The 13,781-nt window shown below is 42.3% G+C and overlaps 1 protein-coding gene across 10 annotated transcripts in view; it reads right to left on the bottom strand.

Annotated features, from left to right (window-relative positions):
• Positions 1 to 13,781, bottom strand: part of TNIK (TRAF2 and NCK interacting kinase) — a 298,880-nt gene that overhangs the window by 30,974 nt on the left and 254,125 nt on the right. For 7 of the 10 annotated variants that reach the window (XR_014511715.1, XM_083441856.1, XM_083441860.1 and 4 more), the window contains 4 exons: positions 12,298 to 12,537; positions 7,418 to 7,524; positions 4,358 to 4,521; positions 3,889 to 3,986 (listed from right to left, as the gene is read on the bottom strand). Coding sequence is in view for 9 of the 10 variants with exons in the window: in XM_083441856.1 (XP_083297982.1) it covers positions 3,889 to 3,986; positions 4,358 to 4,521; positions 7,418 to 7,524; positions 12,298 to 12,537 (609 nt within the window). In the remaining variant the exon portion in view is untranslated. The remainder of the gene's footprint in view (positions 1 to 3,888; positions 3,987 to 4,357; positions 4,522 to 7,417; positions 7,525 to 12,297; positions 12,538 to 13,781) is intronic. The other 3 variants (XM_083441862.1, XM_083441864.1, XM_083441863.1) reach the window with 1 other exon arrangement.

The raw sequence follows: 13,781 nt of genomic DNA, 5'->3' as shown, positions 1-13,781 counted from the left end.
AGCAACTGCAACAAGAGAAATGGCCTTCACACTATTTGTATGGTGAGGATGCGAGGCCTGATGTTCAATGAACCCTATCAAGTTAACAGTATTGTAATGCTGTTCTGTATGCTTACATGTCATCTTCAACCAAACATGAGTGACATGAATGAGGCTGAATCAGTGTCACTGTAGACATTAGCATATTATTCAAAGTGGCTTTCTTTTTGTTGTATCCCTGAGCAGCAAGAATGCCAGTGAAATGTTTCCATCAGGCTCCCTCAGTTGTTGCTTTGCCATTCTAAACTATTAATATTTTTTAATTAAGAGAAATTATTTATTATTTGTTGTGACAAATGGGGAATAAGATATTTACTACTAAAAAACTATTGGGAAAAGACTGAATGAACAAACTATCCCTCAACTAATCCAAACACTGCTGACTGACAGTTGTTCAAAGACTGTAATCACAGATAAGTGTCTAATAGATTTTGCTTCTACACTCCAAATGAAAAGCTTAGAATACCCCCCCCCCCAAATTCCATTTTAAAGAGTAGAGAATGTGGGATTTTAAGAGCTTGTTTCCACTGCCAACGAACTCTGTGATTAAAACCTGGCCAAATTGAAGCAAATATTTTCATTACTGCCAGATCAATTTCTTTGGTTTTAATTGTTTGCAGTTTTTTTGTTCCTAAGATGAAAAGGAGGCCTAATTAAGATTCAGGCAGCAAGAACACATTTATAATATATAGTTCAATAATTAGTGACTCATTCATTTCAGCTGGATCATTTCCAATTACCTAAAGCAGTGCATTGTACTGCTTTTAAAACATTTATCTCCTCAACACCCCTAACTCCAAAACTAAGACTGGAAAATGGGCTTAGGTGTTTTCAAGCTATTATGGTTCAGCTATAGAAAGAATGGCTTCGCTACAACTGCTCACAAATTATCAGAGAGAGAGAGAGAGAGAGAGAGAGAGAGAGAGAGAGAGAGAGAAAGAAAGAAAGAAAGAAAGAAAGAAAGAAAGAAAGAAAGAGACTCAAAGTGAAAAATGCCTAATTTCACCGGCTTCTAGACTTCCAGAGGTACATGAAAATAACTAGAATTATCTACAGTGTAAGACAGGGCTTTCCAACCCAATGCCCCCAGGTGCAATGGTGTTTGGGAAGGCTTTTCACTGGTGCTCCTGGGCAGGCACTCCAGATCCTGAGCTTTCTTTATCTATCTATTCTGAAGGAAGCCCTCTAGCCCTCCTAGAAAGTAAGTTATGGGGCTAAACAGGCAGGTACCTTCTAAGCGATTTCTGTGCAATGAGAGTGAGTGTGGTCTCTTGGTATATTTCTCCTGGTACTGAGGAATGCTCCTTCCTGGTATTAAACAGCAACAACATCAGTGTGCAAAATCCATATTGTGTGATTTTCAAAATTAGGACCACCAGAACATAGGTGACTTTCCAAGGACAGATGGCGGTAGAGTTCCCCTCATTTCAGCATGCGCTGCTAGGATGGACCTGAATATGAGTAGGTATTTTTCAGCGGCACATGTTCCTGAAGTGTGTGTGTGTGTGTGTTTGTGTACCACATGACTTGAAACTTCCTTTTACAACTACACTGCTTGATACTAATGGATGAAACCAAAGTTGGGTAAATTGCCAGAGTTCATTATAGCTAATTACCATTAAGAATCTGGCTCAGAATAACACATTAATAAAACTAACTAATGGTTACAGTCATGAAAAATTATTTCAAATTTATATGAAAACAACTCACCCTGCATTGTTGGATCAAAATTTGTGGGAGCACACATACAGTACAGTGGTGCCCCGCAAGACGAATGCCTCGCAAGACGGAAAACCCGCTAGACGAAAGGGTTTTCCGTTTTTCAATGCGCTTCGCAGGACGAATTTCTCTATGGGCTTGCTTTGCAAGACGAAAATGTCTTGCGAGTTGCTGCTATTTTTTTCCGCTCCCCACCCCCTTTTTCTAAGGCACTAAGCTGCTAATAGCCTTTTAGCAGCTAATCCGCTAATCCCTTAAGCCTTTAATAGCTGCTAATAGCCGCTAAACCGCTAATAGCGCTAATCCGCTAATGGGGTTGCTTCGCAAGATGAAAAAACCGCTAGACGAAGAGACTCACGGAACGGATTCTTTTCGTCTTGCGAGGCACCACTGTAGTTAATTACCATTAAGAATCTGGCTCAGAATAACACATTAATAAAACTAACTAATGGTTACAGTCATGAAAATTATTTCAAATTTATATGAAAACAACTCACCCTGCATTGTTGGATCTAAATTTGTGGGAGCACACATACAGTATTTGCAATCCCAAGGGGAAAGCAAGTGAGGGGGAGGGGGAACCCAGAGCAGCAAAAGTGCACCTCTTCCACAGCTCCATCCTCATTTTCAAAAGGGGCTGCCATAGTGGTATCACACACCTCGCTATGTAACACTGAGTTACTTGGGCTGTGCTAGGGTCCAATATTTTAAGCTGTACCAACTTAAAATGTTGAGATTGCATCCTGAACATCTGGGGCACAGATCCCTTTTTCTTTGATTGCACACACGAATAGTGGTTTGCACAGATGCAGGGCTACTTTTCTGGTGAGAAAAAGGATTTCATGGAGCCAAACCCAAAGTAAAATAGAAGTTTTACACCTAGGCTACACCCCACCCTTCTTTTTCCTGAGCAGCTTTCTATTTCTATATAAAATCTTTCATCTGGAACCATGAGTGCAGTATCACCTTTTTGAATGTCAGCAACCAAGAAAATATGGTTTGATGTTAAGCTCTAACTAGTCACCCCTGCAAAGGCATGACCAACTAAGAAAAGATATCACTAACCTCATCTATTGCTTTCTTATAGCTCTGGGAGTAAGGGAAGATTAATCAGCATCAGAGGAAACAGATCAGGACAGGAAAATGCCAGAGGAAAGGCAAGCAGGTTAGAAATAAAATCAAAATTGTTAGCTCAGTGCTGTGAAGTGTGAAAGGGAAAAAACACACATCAACAAAACAGCAGATACACGTTCATAAGAGGCTAAATGGAAATTCCTCCCATGCCCTCTGCCAGTACAGAAATACAAATAGTCGAACACAAAACTAAACCAGGGGCAAGCACTCTGGATGGGTTTGCTGTGTGCTTTTGTGAAGCTTGCAATAAAAATTATTGTAACTAGACACTACCAAGCTAGGGCCTGCATTCTTAGGGCATGTGAGGCAGCTAGGTGGACTTTGAAGGAAGACATCCTTGTGACACTTCCCGTTGCCTGCCAGTGGTCAGAAATTGGGATACTGATTTAACTATCTTGCCTAAAGTTTAGATCCTTGTATGTGAGCAGCTTCAACCCTCTGCTTCTCCATTCCTTGAGAATACATCTCTGAGGTGGGCAGCATAATTTTGCACAGGTGAGCCCAGTAATGACCTGCCTCGGTTTCTGGCTTTCCAATGACCTTTTAACAACATCATGCACCTTCCTTGGTCTTCTAAATACTAAATCAGTCTGGCTCTTGACAAACACAGGAACTATTAACACGCGCTTGCAGACTGCACCATGTCATGTCTTCTCTATCAGATTAACATTGAGACTAAAACGTCCTTCAAAGGTATTAACTCCACTAACTTCATGACTTCATACAAATAGCCCCAGCCACTGATATGCACCATGTTTTCAGTTATTCCTATGCTGAAGGTTTTTACTGAACTGCAGAAAACTCACCCCCCCCCCTTTCTCTAAATAGTCCTGTCTTCTACAGTCTCTTCTTACACTCAAAACTGAACTGGGGTCAGTGGGGAGATGAGCAGCAGCATTTGACTCTTTTTTGACTTGTTCTCAAAAGATTGTGGCCTGAAGGAAAAACTCCACTTCCACTGGCAAAAGTCTATCACAAAACACATTTAAAACTCACAGCGGGTCGGCTTGGTCGCGTCATGTCCTTGCTGTCTTCCTGTTTTATCTTAGCTGGCTCGTGCGGGAGGATGGGCGAAACTTCAGGCTTGGCATTTCCTGGGCAAAGAGCAAAGAAAGCACAAATTGGATTAAAGGCCTTCCTACCCCCATACCTCTCACCAATGAGAACAGCTTTACTTCCAGGTAGCTGATTCCTTCTCTATTTGCTTCAGGATCCACTGAAAAGCTCTCTCGGGAGGAACTGATCCTGCACCATGCAAATCATGAGACTTTCAAAGCAGGTCTATGCCAGTGCTAGGGACAGAGATGTTCACAGTTGAGACGGAAATATGGTTTTGTGTTGTTTTACAATGGTTGTTTCGTTTCACAAGATGCCAGTCCGATGGGTAGAGTGTTGGACAGAATGCAAAAGGAAGGAAGGAAGGAAGGAAGGAAGGAAGGAAGGAAGGAAGACAGACGTGTCTTACCTCTGACTCTGTTACGTTCACTAGAACCAGCTTGGGATCCAGGTTGGGAGCCTGCTTGGGAACTGGGCTGTGAGCTTGGGGTGCTTGAGCTGGAAGAGCTGCCGCTGCTTGTCCTCTGTAAGGGGTTTTCTATTATAGGCTCTGTTCTCCGTAGGTCAGGGTTACTAGAGAGGAGAAGAATTAGGCGTCACTCTTCATGTGTCTTTTGGGAAGTGTTTCGTCAAGTGAAGGGAGAAGAAATTTGGTGCCATGGCATCATTTTTGTTTAGGCAAGCCTATCCAGACATAGAGAAGCTACATGCGTTTTATTTCTTTTTAGCTAGTGTGGATTTTAATGTTTTAAAAAATAAACTTAATGTCTTTTTCTAATATTGTTATGAACCACTTTTAGAGGGTTTTGGTTTTTTTAACCATCAAGTGGTGTACACCCACACCCAACCCCCCCACATACACACACCCACACCCTTCTCTAACTCATACATGGATGTCTCCTTTGTCCTCATTCAGGAGTATTTTCATACACTGCTACAAATAACTTTTTTGACCTGGTTTTGTACACAAAATCCTGGGCGCTCCTTATGCTAAACCTTGGAATCTCAGAGGCAGAGAATTGAGAGGGTCTGCACATGACACCACGTGATGTCCAGATGTTGTGCAGGGGGCCTTCTGAACATTGAGGGGGCCTGGAACATTAAAAAGAAAAGATCGGGGGGCACAATGCCTCGTCCCCCAGGAGCTGGCACCCTTGGGCACAGGTGATAAGCAAACCTGACACCTTCCTAACTCAAGAGAAAACCTCCTGCTCAGTTCAGATGTAATGGGGAAATAGAGTTTCCCGCTATATGAATGAAATGTGGCAAATCTCGATCTTCTAGGGTCTTTCTTTCTTCACACCCATAAGGAAGAGATTAGAAGCTTTCTCTTCCTATTTTAAATCATTGCAGTTCCCTGTTGGATCGAAACTTGGATCATGATTTGTTCACTAAATACAGTTTAAACACATCATATAGCACAGGGAAGCTTTTGATCTCCTCTTTGCAGGTGTGAATAAGGAAGAGAAGGGAGGGAACAAGCCTGAGGCATGTTGCAGCTTGCTCACATGGTTAGGAAACTACAGCTTTCTGTTTCGTCTGAATCAGGCCTACAAATCTCTGCTGGTTAACCGCTATGACTTCCAGCAAGGCATTCTGGGAATTATTGCTTTGTGAAGTTGCTGAGAATATGGCTAAGAAAGCCTTGAAGATTCTTGTTGGGGGTATGTGTATGTTATATAAGCATAACAGCAACACAGACATGATCTTCCTGTGATATGCAAGAGAGGATTAGCAAACGGCACATCATAATAAAGCATACATCACTGATAACCATTTGATTTACTTATATTATGGTGCAAACCATTTCGTATGTACATGTCTCCCACAATTACGCACATCGCTTGGGGACAGGGAAGACAGATGGCATAATCCAAAATGACTTTCATTTACAGTACTGAAAACACAACAAAAAATTAAGTAAACCAGCTAGCTGCAGGTTAATTCTTTCATTCCAAAACATTTCTTCTTTAGCAGCTGCAAATACGACAGTGGATGATACCTGCTGGACTCCTATTCCCTGATGTTATTGGTTTTATATCTTAGCTTATTTCAAGCTGCAGGCAGGCTGATATTCGACACTTCATTTGCCAGCTATACAATAACTCTTGTTCTGGCTCCCTCCTGAAGAGAAACAGTGCCTCTGTACACATTACATTTCACGCCTTGGCAGCTGCACCAAGAGGTAACTGCTGGGTTTATCTTGAGATAGCTGCAAGCCTACAGGCACTTCCAGGTAGACTATTTTACAACTGTCAGAGGCACTGAATTGCAGGAGACTGTGCTGATACTCATTTTGATTTGCTGCTAGTCCAAACGTCCCTATCTGGGCTGGGATAGCCTAACTTCTTTTGTCTATGCTATTGTAACATCTAGGTTAGATCACATTCGTTATACATGGGGCTGCCTCTGGTTTACAAAGTTCAGCTGGTGCAGAATTCAGCATTTAGGTTGCTCTCTGGGGCAACACAGTTTGTGCATGTTTTGCATATATCGCCAATTCTGGCTTGACTGCACTGGCTGCCAATTAGTTTCTGGGTCCAATTCAAAGTGGTGCTTTTGACCTATAAACCCTTAAACGGCTCAAGAACTCAATACTTCAGGGACTGCCTCTCCCCATATGAACTGCCCCTGACCCACCAACATCATCTTAGGCCCTTCTTCATGTGCCTTCTCTGTGAGAAATCCAGAGGGAGGAAACACGAGAACGAGCCTTTTCTGTGGTGGCCCCACCTTTATGAAATGATCTTCCTTGGGAGGCTCCCCTGGTACTTTCATTACATGTCTTTAAGTACCAGGCAAAAACATTCCTCTTCTCCCAGGCCTTTGGCTAATTAAACAATCAATGGCCCTTTAAACTTTGGGTGTGTGAGCGATTGTTTTTGTTTGATGTTATGGTCTGCATTGTTGTGTGTTTTTATACTGTAAACCACCCTGTGATGTTCGGATGAAGGACAATAATAGAATTGTAAATAGATAGATAGATAGACAGATAGATAGATCAGAATCAGTAGAGGAGACATAGGCTGAACCAGCAACTATAGCATTAAGTCTTTGTGTACCTTTGTGTACCTTGGTACCTTGTCCTTGATACATCCTTCAGCCATCCCCCCAGTTTCTACTTTATCATTACAGTTGCTGGGGGAAGGTGCCTACCTCTCAACAACACTTTGAGATAACTCATTTATTTGAGGTAATAGCACAGAAATGAGAAGAAAGTGGAAAGAAAAAGTACATAAGAGGTAAATGTGGGTACAAGACCATTGTTCCCTTCATTCTCTCTTTGTGTATGTGGGTATGGATAGAAAAGGTGGTACATATAAATACAAAATTTTAGATATGCGGATGCCTCCATTATGCTATACATAATTCAGTAAAATTGGGAGGTGGGGCGGGGGGAGATTCCTCTGGTTCTATGCTTGTGTTCTGAAGTCACCAGGGGGAGGTTTTCCTTCCTGGTTGGCATTACCTTGCCCTTATTGGCTGTGATCCTAGTCGAGGTCCTAGTGCATTACCATTCCCTGGAGAGTTCTTCCGAGCTAATGCAGGTGAGATGGAAGTAGTTCGCTGAGGCACCTATAAGATGACAAAAACATAAATGCTATTGAGGCTTTGCTCTTACAATCAGGCCCACAGTTCACACCAGCAAACTGGGAAAGACCAGTCTGCAAGCATGAAGGGTTGTTGTTGTTTTTTTATAAAAATTCTCACTGAAAAATAGAAAATAATTTTAAATAAAGCAATTACAAACCACACCCAGCACTTTCAAAAGCTTAAATATGGGAGATAATTTAATTGAGTTGAGGACAGTTCATTCCCTGCGGCAGTAAACGCTGACTTTCTTTCTTCTGTGCATTGTTACGTTAGCTATTTACACATTAGAAAGGAAGCCTTGATTAGGGGTATCTAGATTGGCCTTACCTGTTGCAGAAGTCAAGTGGAACAGCATTGGGCAGGGCAACAGCACCCCTTCGCAAAACTTGTTTGTTGCTGCTTTGCATACACACACAAACACACACAGCAGCAGCAGCAGCAGCAGCAGCAGCTATGAACAGAGATGTGCACATGCGTGTATCTGTACTACAGGCATTGGGGGGGAGGGGTTTATTGGGGTATATGTTGTGGTCTTGTTGTGAACCACCCTCAGACTACCTCTGGGTATAAAGGTAAAGGGACCCCTGACCATTAGGTCCAGTCATGGCTGACTCTGGGGTTGTGGCGCTCATTCTCGCTTTATTGGCCAAGGGAGCCGGAGTACATCTTCCAGGTCATGTGGCCAGCTTGACTAAGCTGCTTCTGGTGAACCAGAGCAGCACACGGAAATGCGGTTTACCTTCCCACCGGAGCGGTACCTATTTATCTACTTGCACTTTGACGTGCTTTCGAACTGCTAGGTTGGCAGTAGCAGGGACTGAGCAACGGGAGCTCACCCCGTCGTGGGGATTCGAACCGCCGACCTTCTGATCGGCAAGTCCTAGGCTCTGTGGTTTAACCCACAGCGCCACCCACGGCCTTCCTCTGGGTATAGGGTGGTGTATAAGTTGAATAAATCATCATCATCATTACCATCATCCGCCCCCAAAGAATAGGAAAAAATAGGAAGGAGTCAGGCCATTTGTTTATCTAGCTTAGTACTGTCTGCAATGACTGGCACTACCTGGAGATGCCGGAGAACTATAATTCCCAGGATTCTTTTTTGGGGGGGAAGCCACATTGCAACTTGTGGCATGCCTCCATCTCCTTTGGCAAAGCACTTGTGTAGAGGGAAGGTGGGAGTATACCATACTTCAGGCAGCACAAAATTGTTTCCTTTTGTGTATGCCCATTGGCCTTTATGTGGGGGCTTGCGGGTGAAGAAGCGAACCCGACAAAAATTCAACACAGCATTCCTCAACGTGTAAGCAGCCAAGGTGATGGGTGGGGCAATATTATTGTCTGCCCGTCCACAATTTCTAGCATCCATCCAAATGAATGAAAGCAGAGATTCTCAGAAATCCAGATCCTGCATGGCAGCCCATATACGTTGCTGACTTCTGGGAGTGAAAATAAAACTCAATTCAGGTATGCTCCTAGGTAAGTTAAATACCTGAGATTGGAGCATAGCCCAGATGATTTCCCAGCCTGTTATGGATCCTGGAAGTTTGCTGTCCAGGAGGAATTCAAAAACAGACCAACAGAAGCATAACTTGCCTTCTTGGGCTCGCAAGCGCTGCCCCCTACTGGTGCATGTTGGACTATTGGCTACACCTAGAAAATTATTCAATTGTCTTAAGGAAAAACAGTCTGAGAGAAACTCTTGTTCTTCTCGCTTTTCTGTTCATACCAACCATCCACAGTTTTACATGGAAGAAATTGCAATGCCCATTAAATGCTGCCCCACTGCATGAAGTTCATTTAGTTCAAAGATTTACCCGTGACCTTTTGCATGCAAAGCACCGAGCTTCCTCCTTTTCCAAGTCAACCAGAAAGTGGTGACTTTAGAACTGCCCTTGGCAAAAAAACATTTTTTTAGACCCTGGAGTTGACTGTATTAATTGCATACTGTTGCATGGCAAAAAAAAAATATATATATATACATTAAATTTCTCTCTCTTGAACTATGTATTGCAGCTCAAACAAGAAATGCATCTGAACTGGACTCCATGAGGAATGATGACAGTATTGTTTTATGGTCAGCTCACCTCTGAATTCACAGAAATTGCCTCGCCACATGTACCATTGCTTCAAATGCAATCAAACTACTTGATGCAAAGCACTTCTGTGTAGAAACAGCCTTGTGTTACAGATTCAAATATACAACAACTGCTGCTAAAAAGCTATGACCGCTCTTCAAGTACCAAATGCCTGGGTGAACAAAAATGTTTTCACTATACCAGGTAAGGGAATTCCATGGCTAGGGTGACACTATGGAGAAAGTGCTGCTGTGGGTGACAGTCCCCACTGACAGCAGAGCCACCAGCAAGGCCTCCCCTGCCAAGCTTAAGGTCAGGTAAGTCAGCACAGGGATGGCAATTGTTTTAAGTCCCTGGCCCCCAAGCCGTTGATTGATTCATTAATTTCATGCTTCACAGTCTGAGACCATCAACGTGTGTGCAACAGAATAAAAATATGGTAAATAAAAATAATGCAAATTCTAAAAAACAATTAAAACCATTTGTACAGATGCACAATTAATATTGCGCAAATGACAAAGTCAGACATAAGCCTTCTTAAATATAATTCTGGCTGCTAAGTCATTCCAGAGGGCTGGAGCTGCAATACTAAAAGCCATTTCTAGTACAAGCTAAGAACACCTCTGGGGCATATGGCACTCTCAGCAGTGCCCCATCTGAGGAGGGCAGGGATATATGGGGCAAAGCAGTTCCTTAGGTAACCTGGCCCTACTTTGTTTATGCTAGTGCTAAGAACTTGAATTGGGCCTGGTAGCTCACAGATAATTCAATGCTCTTTATCCATATAGACTAACTGAGATGCAACATTTACATTTTAATAATTTGGGAAGAATTTTGTAATCAACCGCAGACAGAAATTCAAATCTACCAACTAAGGCTGACATCATAAATCACCTTGCTGTCTATAAACTTTTATTATCATCAGTGCAAATTGTTGCTTTGGTGCATTAACATCTTAGGGAAATTACAGCCAATGTCACCACATCACATGAATTAGCTAGATCTTTTCTTTTTCGTAACCACATGATCTGAGGCAAAGGGCTGAATCAGCACAGAAGAAGCTTTTAACAGCCATGTTGTAATACAACCAAAAAACCCCAAAAGAAGATTAGAAACAAGGTAAGTGCATTACTATATTGGAAAAGAGGCTGCAATCCTATACCCACTTACCTGAGAGAAAGCCTCACTGAACTCAATGGGACTTATAAGTATGGGATTGCACTGTTAATTAAAGAGCTACTGCCATCACATCATTAAGGTATAAAACTTCTGGAACCCTTACAGAACACTCCACCGGGTATTGATTACATCTGGATACATGACGTCAACCTAGAAAGCCTAAATATTTGATCCAGTATGGCAAGTTTTATGCTTCTAACAGAAGCCAAGAAGAGAGGCGATGATTTATTCTGATTTCAGTAAAGGACTTGGGGACTTCCTTTGCCATATTATTTAACAGTGTTTTACATACATGCCAGAGAAGAGTGGCCAACACTTCTAATTTGTTGATGGCGTGCATATTCTCACATTTGCCTTGTTGGTTGATGCTATAGCCTGGGGCACTACATCCAAGACTCACAAAATTAGTCCATAATACTGGGGGGGTATAAAAATCTGCACTAGTGCCAAGACTTGGAATTATACCTCATTGATGTTTGCTTGTGCCCTGGCATGAAAGTGCCACTGTATAAAAGGGCCCAAGTCATATAATCCCTGAGGGCCATTTCAGCAATGCTAGGAGAGGTGGCACCATCAAAGGTCTCCACTCTTTCTACAGTTGCGAGAAGCCTCTTGCATAACAACCTATTTTAGGCAGAGTATCACAGGATACTCTTTGCCTACCCAATGGCTAATATGTACTAGTAGATCTGTCTAGTCTCCAACTTCTTCTCTGTGAAATTTTAAAGTCTCTGTAGAAATGTAGAGTTGGAAGGGACCACGAAGGGCTGTCTAGTCCAACCCCCCACAATGCAGGAATCTTTTGCTCAACATGGGGCTTGAACCCAGAGAGTCTCATGCTCTACTGACTGAGCTATCAAAGGTGCTGGTTAAGTAGACTTTTTTTGCAGGAGTACAGAACTTGCTTGGGGCAATTACTAGGGGGAGGGTGGAGGGACCCAAATTCTTTACCTTTCGTGCTGGCTCACTTAGCTGCTATGGAGGCCATGGCAGGGATAATGTTAGGCCCACTCTGATCTATAAGTAAGGGCCATGGCAGATGGATTTCTCTAAATGTGCAGTGGACTTGCACCAGGGAGATATGGCCTACCAGGGAACACAGTAAACTGTCGTATTCCAGGTCATGCTATTATCCACCCATTTGCTAGAGCACTGCCTGATCCGACTGACTGTGGGTTCCAAATGTTTCAGGCACAGGTCTTCTGCGCATCTGATATCTGACCCTTTTAACTGGAGATGCCAACGACCGAGCCTAGAAACTTCTGCATTCAAAGCATCTGTTCAGTCAAAAAGCTACACTCCCTCCCCACAGGGCCCCTGTTGCATGCTCTCTAGAATTTAGGGGACATGCCTGTCCAGATCTGTATACACTGTGGGAGGCACCAGTGCTGATGAACCCCCAATAAAGTGTGAAAAGTAAGGCCTAAGGCGCCATTGCAGAGGAACTGAGCTGCTCTCTACTCCAAACCTTGCAAGTTAGCAGTGACCTCATTTTTACCTTTGGTGGAATGTCTTCCTCCTGTCGTAACCAAGAACTTCGGTCAAACTTTTCAACACGAGGGGGGAGAGGAGGGTTTTCGGAGGTGGGGTCCGAGTTCTGCCTTGGCATCTCAGTGCGGTGAGAGGTCACCGTCAGAGCCTCCTGAAACCCAGCCATTCCCTTTGTGGGCTGTTCATGCAGGGACTGAGAGGCAGGCAAGGAAGGTCCTTGGGATTTCACACTGACCAGATGTGGAATCTATGCACCAAGTCAAAACAAAACCATCAGTAGGAAAAAATAAATAAATGTAATTTTGTGTTTTTTAAAAATGAATAGTTGCAAAGTAATTTTTCTTTTTTTAAAAAAAAAACTTTGTTCCACGTTTATTTTGGTTTCCTTTTTTTTTTTTTTAGAATTCCATTAAAAAATGTAATAAGAAGATTCAAAGTTTACAATATTAAGCAGAATGAGGTCAGGAAATGCCAAATATGAGATTCCTCATGTAGCCTTAATTCTACCCCTCTCTACATATAATCGTTATGATATAATCGTTAACTATATGATCATGTGTTATTTGTGAAATGGTTTAAGAAAATACATGATATTTTTTCCAAAAAAAAAAAAAAAAAGGTTTTGCAGGCATATCCAAAAACATAATGGAGACCTGATTTTCCCCAGGCTTTTATGTATTGGTGCAGCAGTGCAGTGATTGGTTTGGTGTGACATTTTAGCTTCATGTTTCAAAGAAAAATGCAAAGAAGAAGTGGCTGTTTTCAGGAGTTTCAGGCTCTGATGAGCTGCCAAAAATTGTTAGCTTTTATTGCATTGCCACTACTATGTGGTATATATCTATAAAGAACTGTTATAAACCATGTATAGAGACTTATTTGCAAGGCTGGTGCTCCTCTTTTTTTAGTTGCACTGAGTTGCCAAAAGAAAGGAAGAAAGACAGGGAAGAGAAGGAAGAGGACAGAAGGAAGGAAGGAAGGAAGGAAGGAAGGAAGGAGCAAGCTATGAATGTGTATTTTTATGCTGTGGAAGTGAATTGGCTTCCAAAGCATAAGTAAAGTAGACTCTATGTTAAACCAAGTACAAACTGCTTCTCTGGAAGATTGAGGGCTCTGGATTTAGAAATACTTTAGGATGGATCAAGATTTAGTGATGCATGCAGTAGACCAGTAGGCCAAACACCTTTTCACCCCAGGGAATACTTTAAAATTGTTGAGAGCCTTTAAGGACCACTTAATGATTTTTGTGCCTGCTGTTAGTAGTTGTAATGTATAGTGCTAATGCTGTATGATTTTGAATTACATTTCTACCACCATGCAATGGATCAACTGAACGAAGCTTGTGTATCACTTGCAGCCTACGAAACACAGGAAATTCTACTCATTTCAGTGTTCTCTTCTGAACATGATGGCGCCTACCCACTTAACTAATCCAACCCATGTTATATGCCTCCTCTAAGATGTGCATAAATATACTACATTTACAGAGGCATA

The sequence above is a fragment of the Podarcis tiliguerta genome, assembly GCF_965153285.1.
Source record: "Podarcis tiliguerta genome assembly, chromosome: 5".
Lineage (NCBI taxonomy): Eukaryota > Metazoa > Chordata > Lepidosauria > Squamata > Lacertidae > Podarcis > Podarcis tiliguerta.
This window is presented reverse-complemented; position numbering and strand designations above follow the sequence as displayed.